Source organism: Notechis scutatus, chromosome 4 (assembly GCF_049901735.1).
Source record: "Notechis scutatus isolate UNSWTSFEM ecotype Mainland chromosome 4, rNotScu1.2, whole genome shotgun sequence".
Taxonomy (NCBI): Eukaryota; Metazoa; Chordata; class Lepidosauria; order Squamata; family Elapidae; genus Notechis; species Notechis scutatus.
Window position 1 is genome coordinate 159,745,542 of NC_142012.1, and position 9,947 is coordinate 159,755,488.

At 42.1% G+C, this 9,947-nt stretch overlaps 1 protein-coding gene across 1 annotated transcript in view; it reads right to left on the bottom strand.

Annotated features, from left to right (window-relative positions):
- MCCC1 (methylcrotonyl-CoA carboxylase subunit 1) overlaps nucleotides 1-7,708 on the bottom strand; it is a 34,484-nt gene extending 26,776 nt beyond the window's left edge. The window contains exons 1-7 of the mRNA XM_026683822.2: nucleotides 7,622-7,708; nucleotides 5,389-5,435; nucleotides 4,813-4,952; nucleotides 3,103-3,198; nucleotides 2,282-2,403; nucleotides 1,911-2,058; nucleotides 1,088-1,209 (exon numbers count right to left, since the gene is read on the bottom strand). Coding sequence (XP_026539607.2) covers nucleotides 1,088-1,209; nucleotides 1,911-2,058; nucleotides 2,282-2,403; nucleotides 3,103-3,198; nucleotides 4,813-4,952; nucleotides 5,389-5,435; nucleotides 7,622-7,689 — 743 coding nt within the window. The 5' untranslated portion in view covers nucleotides 7,690-7,708. The remainder of the gene's footprint in view (nucleotides 1-1,087; nucleotides 1,210-1,910; nucleotides 2,059-2,281; nucleotides 2,404-3,102; nucleotides 3,199-4,812; nucleotides 4,953-5,388; nucleotides 5,436-7,621) is intronic.
- Between the last annotated feature and the right edge of the window lie 2,239 nt (nucleotides 7,709-9,947).

Sequence of the window (9,947 nt, forward strand, 5' to 3'; positions counted from 1 at the left end):
AGGATGTGGAACAATTTTTTCCCCCCAATATTCTTCATGAGTTTTACCTCAGAGATTTCTATATCAGTCCTTTGAGGAAGGCCAGGTCAGAAAAAAAAAAGGCACAAGAAACTAGAACTCTACTTTATGAATATTGCTGTAAAAATTGAATCCTGAAAGTCCAAAGACATTTCTTTTTTCTTCCCTTTTATATGAAAGAGAACCAAGGCAGGAAATCTCATGTTTCTTTCTCATGCTTTCCTGTTTTCCAGGGTAAATGTCAATGCTTTGTGGGAATGATCTTAGCAGACAAGGCAATGAGGCATCATCCAGAGGACAATTAGATAAAAGGCAGCTAAGCCCACAGCAAGAATGTAGGGAGGCAAGATCTCAGATGAAACCATTCTTAGTTTGGGGTTGCAAATTGTTCCCAGGGAGAGAGATATTTTCAAAGTTGCAAGATTCTATTAATGTAACCTTCAATAAAACAGAATTGGCTCGTTGAGTCATGCAGAGAAGAGCAACAAAGATGATTAGGGGACCAGGGAATAAAACATATGAACAACAGTTGCAGGAATTGGGTATGTCTAGTCTAATGAAAATGAGGATTGGGGTTGACATGATAGCAGTGTCCTAATATCTAAAGAACTGCCACAAAGAAGATGGGGTCAACCTATTCTCCAAAGCACCCGAAGGCAAGAAGGACAAGAAGCAATGGATAGAAACTCAACAAGGAGAGAAGCAACCTAGAAATAAGAAGAAATTTCCTGGCAACAATTAATCAGTGAAATTACTTGCCTCTAGAAGTTGTGGGTACTCCAACACTGGAGGTTTTTAAGGAGAGATTGGACAACCATTTGTCTGAAATGATATTGGGTTTCTTGCTTGAGCAGTGGGTTGGATTAGAAGACCCCTCCAATGTCCCTTCAACCGCATTATTCTGTTTTCTGCCTGGTCTACCTTGTATGGCTGACGTAGCTTATATTGCTTGTATTGCTGCATATTTTCTTCAAGACCATCTTGTCCTCCTCTACAATGTATTTCCTGCCTAGCAGTGGAGCTACTAAAAGGGAATAATAAAGAGCTGTCTAACAGATTGTTGTGTTACCTTGGATTGTCAACAAACTTCTCTATCAGCATGGCATCATCGTTAAAGGACTTCTTTGCTTCTCTTCGAGCTGATTCCAATTGCTCCTGAAATTCTTTTTCAGTAAATGCTATTCTCATTCCCTAGGGCAAATAAGGGATAAAACTAATATTAGCAAAACAAGCAAATAAATTGATACTCCATTGTTGCACACGGGTATGTTCTTTCACAACGGTCTACTCTCATTCACACGTGCCAACAGGAACCCTAAACCAGTTTTGGATTAGCATCACGTTAACCAAATAAATTAAATATTGTGATTGCTTATCCAAGTCCAGCTTGTTCAACAAATGTATTTCACCATGCTTATGGCAGGGGTCTCTCAGCTTGGCTACTTTTAAGGCTTATGAACTACAATTCCCAGAATTGCTCAGCCAGCATGATTGGCTGAAGAATTCTCAGAATTAAAGTCCACAAGGCTTAAAGTTGCCAAGTTGGGAGAGACCTGGTTTACTGCAAGGAGTGAATCTAGCTAAGGTATGAATGTACTGTGAGTACACAGATTAACTCCTGCACCAACACAGAGGAAAGGAATTATAGCTTAAGTAGGAATGATTTGATTGCTTATTATACCCTATGACTATTATTAAGTGTTGTACCTTATGATTTTTGACTCTTGATGAATGAATCTTTTCTTTTATGTACACTGAGAGCTTATGCACCAAAGACAAATTCCTTGTGTGCACAATCACACTTGGCCAATAAAGAATTCTATTCTATTGTATTCTATTCTGATGCAACAAATGGTAGACTAATGGATGAAACGTCATGGAACAGATGCTACCTTGCCTCCACCTCCACGGACAGCTTTGATCATAACTGGGTAGCCGATCCTTCTGGCTTGCTCTTCCAAAAACCTGTCCGATTGTTCTTCCCCATGGTAACCTTCCACCACAGGAACTCCAGCCGCAGACATGATGGCCTTAGAAGTACTTCAAGGGAACACAACTTCACGTTCAGTGTCAACAATAGAAGGAACTCTGCAAGATAGTTTTTTTTTCACTCCCACAACCCACCTCTCTTTCAACTGATCCAATTTCAATTCACTGCATATTATCAAAGAGGGCAGCCCAACTCAGATTCAAGGAACAATCTAGTAGTTCCAACAAAACAATCTTTCCGTAATAAATTTAGCCATGAAATAACGTAGAATACCTCTTAATGCCCATATCTCTGATAGCAGATGAAGGAGGACCTATGAAAATTATCCCTTCTTGGTTACAGAGTTCAGCAAACTCTGTGTTTTCGGATAGGAAACCATAGCCCGGATGGATAGCCTAAAATAGGAAATATCAAAGGCATATTTGTGAGAGGTTTTAAGGCTTTGTGATGTTTTTGCTGAGCTGCTCTAGGGGTCTCCAGAAGCTGAATCTGGCTTCCAAAATACAGAAAGGCCCACAATGCTGTTTTCTGTTCCCCAAACTCTCAAAAGCAGATTGAAGCTACCTATAATTTTTTCCATTGCCACTGACCTCAAAATACTACCAGCAATCGGTCATTTCTTCAGTTGACCAACAAGAGAATGCAAACAGTTACTCAGTGCCCACTTCTCCTGCCTAACAATTACCACTGTGTGTGTACCAGCAAAATGATCTGATCAATTGTTACGAGAGTGATGTGCAAAACCACCCAGAGATTATTCCTCTGTTGCACTTAAAAGACCTATGAAACAGTAGCATAGTGACATGTTGTTAGGATGGTTGAACCTCTACAGGTAGCAGGCACAGAGGTTAACCACAGAAAGAACTGGGGCATTAGCAGAATATTAATATGGCTTTAAGGGAAATGAGACCATTTTTTTCAAAAAAAAGCATTAAATTAATTAAATTAATTGCTGGATTAATTTAAATTGCTCCAAGAAATTCAATCAGAATATCAAAGCCTGCAAGGTGAGGTCTTAAGTCACTTACACACATGTTATGTTGCACTAACCCAGTTTTAAGTAAAACATAGCTGTTACGAAGGAGAATTTGTACCTGTGCTGCGGAGTTTCTGGCCACTTGCATTATTTTTTCCATGGATAGGTAACTCTGCTGAGATGGTGCTGGGCCAATGCAATAGGCTTCATCAGCCTACAAGAAAACACCACCATTTTATTACTGTGTTACATTTTAGACTAACTTTTCTACAGGATTTTGATGCATCTATGAAGAACAAACTCAAGCAGCAGAAGGGTTTGAACTGGACTAGCTAACAGGGGTCTCCAACCTTGGCAACTTTAAGACTTGTGGACTTCAGCTCCCAGAATTCCTTAGGCAGCAAAGCTGGCTGAGGAATTCTGGGAGTTGAAGTCCACAAGTCTTAAAGTTGCTAAGGTTGGAGACCCCTGAGCTAGAAGGTAGCTTAGCAAAAAAATCAAAATGAAAGCTGCAACCACGGTATCAAAGCCCTTATAATTGGTGAGGCAGCACTGGTTAAAAAGAAAGAGTCAGGGCTTCAATCCTTCAGTCAAGGCTGCCATCTTGACTTTTTTGACCACTGCTAGGCATAAGACTTCCTATTAAAGTTTGAACACTGATTACAAACATATTGTTTTACTAGCTCTATACCCATGCTTTGCTACGAAACTATGTGATCGGGCTTAGTTTTGGGGGAGGAAAATAAGGGGTGGGTGGGAATTCTGCCTCTGCCTACCAGCATCCATTGGTATTCATCTGGCTAGCGTCCTGTCAGTGTGTGAGAGTGGAGGGCTGTTTGGAAACTGAAACAGTATTTGCTGTATAAGCAAGGAGACAGCAAGGAGCCCGGGCGTGGCTTAGCTCAACTGTTCTGTACTAAAGCTGCTTGGTGCTGTGGAACTAAAACTGAAACTAAAACTCCTCTCCTTTGCCTGTGATTTGCATTTGGAACAGATTTCTTTTCAGGTGGGGAGGGGGAGTAGAACTCCTTAGCATCAGAGCGTGTTAAAAATAATATAGGAAATACTAATGCTCCGATGGTCCTTTTGAAAAACCCTTTCTTAGTGAGCATCTAGAAGCCGAGAGGAACATACGTGACAAATTTCAAGTTTGTAGGCTTTGCGGTTCTGGAGATTTTGCGATGATGCATGAATGGTATTTCACTTTTATATATATAGATTTAGAGCTGAAATGTAATTAAGCCCTATGCATTGATCACAGCTAGATGTCAGTCATCAAGGGTCTGTTTTTGGCCACAACGGCCCTCCTAGACTCCATTTTTGGCCACTATGGCCTCCTGCAACCCCCTGCCAGTGGAAACAGAGCCCTCCTGATAGCCCATTTTCACTGGTAGAGGCACCACGGGCCGGTCCTTCGCTGTTTCCAGGGCGGGTCCACCGGCCAGATCTAAACACCCCAAGGGCTGGATCCAGGCCCTGGGCATTGAATTTGACACCCCTGATCTAAACCAAGCCACCCACAGTATCACCAAGTATGGTTAAGTGAACATATTATTCACTTACAAAATTATTTGGTGCCTCAGTGGTGCAGTGGTTAGAGTGCAGTACTGCAGGCTACTTCTGCCGGCTGCCTGCAATTTGGCAGTTTGAACCTCACCAGGCTCAAGGTTGACTCAGCTTTCCATCCTTCCAAGGTGGGTAAAATGAGGACCCAAATTATTGGGGGCAAATAAACGGACTCTGTAAACCGCTTAGAGAGGGCTGTAAAGCACTATGAAGCGTCATATAAGTGCTACTGCTATTAAGAGTGTCAGCAGATTAATTTTACCATGGCTACGTGCATTGAATTCCGGTCAGCCTCACTGTAAACTGCTACCGACTTCACCCCCATCTTCCGTGCAGTCCGCATCACCCTGCAAGCAATCTCTCCTCTGTTTGCCACCAGAACTTTCTCGATATTCTTTGGACCTGTTTTTACAAATCAAAAGGCATGTCATGAGAAATTAGGTCTGTAATAATTATGCCAATAGTCTATTACTACTAACTCATCCACATCATCAGAACGCCAGGATAATGTTATTGTTTTTATCTGACTTCCAAAGTAGCTTCTAGTTTCTACACAACGTAAAATGTAAAAGAGGTAGTAATTATATATTCGCAATGATTTGTAAATATATCACCAATATTGATAACAAACAAGGAACCATAGACTGTCAATAGTAGAATTGTTAGTTTTTAATCATTTTCTTTTTCCTTTTTCTTTTTCTTTTCTGTGTGTTGTATATGTGTTTGTTTGATATTTTAGTTCTACAATCAATAAAGTTTGTTCTAGTTATTGTATAAGATGTTAGCATTAAGAAATGTAGAAAAATTTTCGATAAAGAAAATAAGCCAAATAATTTACCTGTTACAGAAGAATATTCTCTGGTGCTCAAGGCCCAACGCCATTTTCTGTGAAAGGGAAAAAAATCCAAAACAGAATTTAGTATCAAAAATCCAAAAAAGAATTTAGCATTTATTTAGCGACCTTTCAAAGTAATAACAGAACTAAAAAATGTGATTTACAACCTGTCTTACAACTGAAAAAAATGAACTTATGATCATCACCATGAGCCACGGTGGTGCAGTGGTCAGAGTGCAGTACTGCCTGCAATTTGGCAGTTCGAATCTCACCAGGCTCCAGGTTGACTCAGCCTTCCATCCTTCCGAGGTTGGTAAAATGAGGACCCAGATTGTTGGGGGCAAATATGCTAGCTCTGTAAACCGCCTAGAGAGGGTTGTAAAGTACTGTAAAGCGGTATATAAGTCTAAGAGCCATTGCTATTGCAGCATCCCCAAGGTCATGTGATCGTAATTCACACACTTGGCAACCTGCATGGATTTAAAACAATTGCCCCGTTGCCCATTTGTGACCTTCCCAGCTGGCTTCTGACAAACAAAATCAATAGGGGAAGCCAGATTCACTTAAGGATCCCATGATTCACTTAGCAACTGGCAAAAAAAAAAGGTCAGAAAAGTGGGCATGACATGCTTACCAACCACTTTTGCTATCTCAACTGTGGTTGTAAGTCGAGGACTAAGCTGTATTCTTAAGTTAGCCCACTGAAATCCTGAAAAGTACTGAATGAAATTTACAAGCATTTTCCAGTCACAAGATATTCCAGAAACATCTAAAGATGCCAACACTTAAGATGGGGCAGTAAGGCTTCACCCTTTGCCAGCAGCTCCAACCATCAATTCTGGTTGCTGTAATATACTTATTATCCATTGCTAGTTTTACCATGGTTTTTCTCAATAAACACGGTTTTGAAGCTCAAGTAACAACTTGGACCATTTAGTATAGAACACATTATTTAAACAAATGACTTTGGCTGAACTTGTGACAGCTAAGCAGGGTGATAAGCTAGTTTGCACTTGAATTCCCATCTGTCAGAAATGGTGTACGGTCTCCTGCTTGGGCAGGGGGTTGGACTAGATGACCTACAAGATCCCTTCCAACTCTGATGATCTGTTATCTGAATAGGAGACTACCAGGAGATTTGACAGCAGGAAAAATATATATCCCAAAAGCCAGCTCTGCTAAATGGATTCAATTCTGTTGACAAGGAAACAACCTGGATACAGGTAGTCCTCGACTTACAACAGTTCATTTAGTGACCATTCAAAGCTACAACGGCTCTGAAAAAAAGGAACTTATGAACATTTTTCACACAACCATTGCACCATCCCTGTGGTCTCATGATCAAAATTCAGAGGCTTAGCAACTGGTTCATATTTATAACAGCTGCAGGGTCCCGGGGTCATGCGATCCGCTTTTGCTACCTTCTGACAAGCAAAGTCAACAGGGAATCCAGATTCACTTAACAAAAGCGTTACTAACTTAACAAAAATGCAGTGATTCACAACAACTGTGGCAAGTTAAAGTCGTAAAACTTTAACTCAGGTAACAAATTTTCCCTTAGCAACCTAAATTTGGAGCTCAATTGTGGTTGTGAGACGAGAACTATCTGTAGTGACATTCAAGTCTGCTTCAAGGGAGAGTTCAGTTTGTAGTTCAGTATGTTGTGTGAACACAATTCTCCAGGCCCAATACAGCCACTCCCAAAGAACCACCAAGCTTTTAAAGAACCATTTATTTGGAACTTTATTTAGGGTCTCCTGCTTGAGCAGGGGGCTGTTGGACTAGAAGACCTCCAAGGTCCCTTCCAACTCTTCTCATTCTGCACTATGGTGGAAGCAAATCTGTGCCATATGGCAGGGACAAATGGCTGACATTCACCCATCACCACTAGCCCTCCAGTTGCTCCAGGTTGTCAGCGGGGGTCTTGTGAAAGCGTAGACACGCGTCGGGCCCAGTCCATACGTGCAGGTTGATCTACAAAGCGCGACCTCAAAAATATACCTCCAACCCCAGGAAGGGGGAAAGGGGGCAGGAGACAGCAGGGGTCCCCCTTTCATTCGGGACCACCAGTCAAGACAGTGGGGCTCTGCAAGGGACCGGCTCGGCACAACCTCGGAGCTCCAGGGCCCGAGGGCAAAAAGCGGGGCTCTCTTCCCACAGCAATCCCGCGGCAATCCCGAGCGGAGTCCGGGAGGCTCCGCCGCCTCTTTCTCGGACCGCGCCGTTGCGCACTCACCGGCCCTGCAGCGCCCGCCAGAGCCGGCGTCGCCCCTCGCTGCCCAGCGCCAAAGCCGAGGCCGCCATCCCTGCGCCGGAGCTGCACGGAGAGGCGGGGGACTTGGGCCGGGCTAGCGGCGGCGTTTGGGCCTATCAGCGAGGCCGGAAAGGAGGCCGGGCTCGGGCGGGGAAAGCGGCGGAGCTGCCCGGGCGGAGGACAACTTCGGCAACCTTCGCCAAGGAGAAGGGCAGGTCGCGCTTCCGGGCCTTTTCCAGGTGCCTCTGCCGTCCGAGAGCCTTGCCCTGGCCTGGTCTGCCCAGCCTGGTGTTTTTGCCCTCGTGTCTTCGTTCCCAGTAAAGCTTTATCTCGCTAGCCAAGTTCCTTGGTTTGTGCAGGGCTTTGGCAAAGTCCGGGAAGGAGTTGGGGGCGCTTCTAAAGCACACCCACAAAGAGGAGGGAGTCCAGCTCCAAAGCACCTGAGGGCAGGGTAAGAAGCAATGGATGGAAACTAATCCAGGAAAGAAGCAACCGAGAACTAAGGAGAAATTTCCTAACAGTGAGAGCAATTAATCAGTGGAACAACTTGCCTCCAGATGTCATGAATTCTCCAACACTAGAAGTTTTTAAGAAGAGGCTGGACAACCATTTGTCTGAAATGATACAGGGTTTCCTGCCTAAGCGGGGTTGGACTAGAAGACCTCCAAGGTCTGGTTTGGCCTATTCTGGTCTATTCTAATTTTAATTCTATTCCTAATCCCATATTCCTTAACCCCTATTCTGTTCTGTTCTACTCTACTCTACTCTACTCTACTCTATTCCTTATCTCCTATCCTATTCCTTATACCCCATCCCCATCCTATTCTATTCTATTCTATTCTATTCTATTCTATTCTATTCTATTCTATTCCTTATCCCCTATTCCTTATCCCCTATTCCTTATCCCCTATTCCTTATCCCCTATCCTATCCTATTCCTTATCTCCCATCCCCATCCTATTCTATTCTATTCTATTCTATTCTATTCTATTCCTTAGCCCCTATTCCTTGTCCCCTATCCTATTCCTTATCCCCCATCCCTATTCTATTCTATTCTATTCTATTCTATTCTATTCTATTCTATTCTATTCTATTCTATTCCTTATCCCCTATCCTATCCTATTCCTTATCTCCCATCCCCATCCTATTCTATTCTATTCTATTCTATTCTATTCTATTCCTTAGCCCCCATCCCTATATTCTATTCTATTCTATTCTATTCTATTCTATTCTATTCTATTCTATTCTATTCTATCCCTTATCCTATCCCTTATCCCTTATCCCTTATCCGTGTCCTGTTCTGTTCTATTCTCAACTCCCCCCCACACCAACCAAGCTTTGCTCTTCATGCACCAGTGTCAGCAGGAGTCGATGCATTGGGTGAACCCAATTTGTTTCTTAACAATTTTTTATTAGTTTATAATGGAATGGCAGTGACAAAATGTGTGTGTGTGGGGGGGGGGGGAATGCTGCTTCCAAGGACAGGCCCCCCACTTTCAGGGTCAGGATAGATGGCATTTTTTTTATTAATGGGACTCATAGCACAGAAATGTCTCTTAACGTGAGGATTCTGAATTCTTATTTTTGGCCTCTTGGATGAGTACAGTGTAGGAAGATCCCGTACATGGAGCTTTTTTTGTTTTCTTCAGATAAAAGTATTGGGAATGAAAACTCATAATTTTTAGGAACAAGAAATTTGGGCTGTGAATTTAAAGCTATTTTGTAAACTTTTTTTTCCTCCCATCTTTTGGAGTTTGAGATTTATTTTTAACTAAGTAAAATTATAGGATTCTGGCCATTGCTTTCTCTTAGGAAAGTATCTGATCTACCATCTTCACCAAGCCTCAGTAGGTGGCAGTAGTTGTCTGACTTTGAAAAATAACCATGATTGGATCTGGTTTGTAGTGGATAGAAGACTTGGACCACAGATTAGCCTTCCAGAAAGTTTTGAAACATAATTTTTTCCTTTGCAAATATATATAGCACTTTCATCTAAGAATCCACATTTTGTGCGAGTACTTGGGCGACATTATTTGATAGGAAGAAAATTCAATCCAGCATCTTTTTTGTGGTTTGTATAGGATTGGTAAAGGAATAAGGCTTTGGTGTTGTAGGGAAAAAAATGAAATGCTGGAAACAGTCTGGAGTTGTAAACAGTAAAACAAATTAATTAAATTTCTATACCAGCCATCTTACCTAAATGAGTTGGGACGATTTAGAACTTCCTAATAAAACCATATAAAAGCATGAATAAAAACATAAATTAAGATCAGGTCAAAACTTCCAAGTAAAAAAAGGTAAAAATAAAA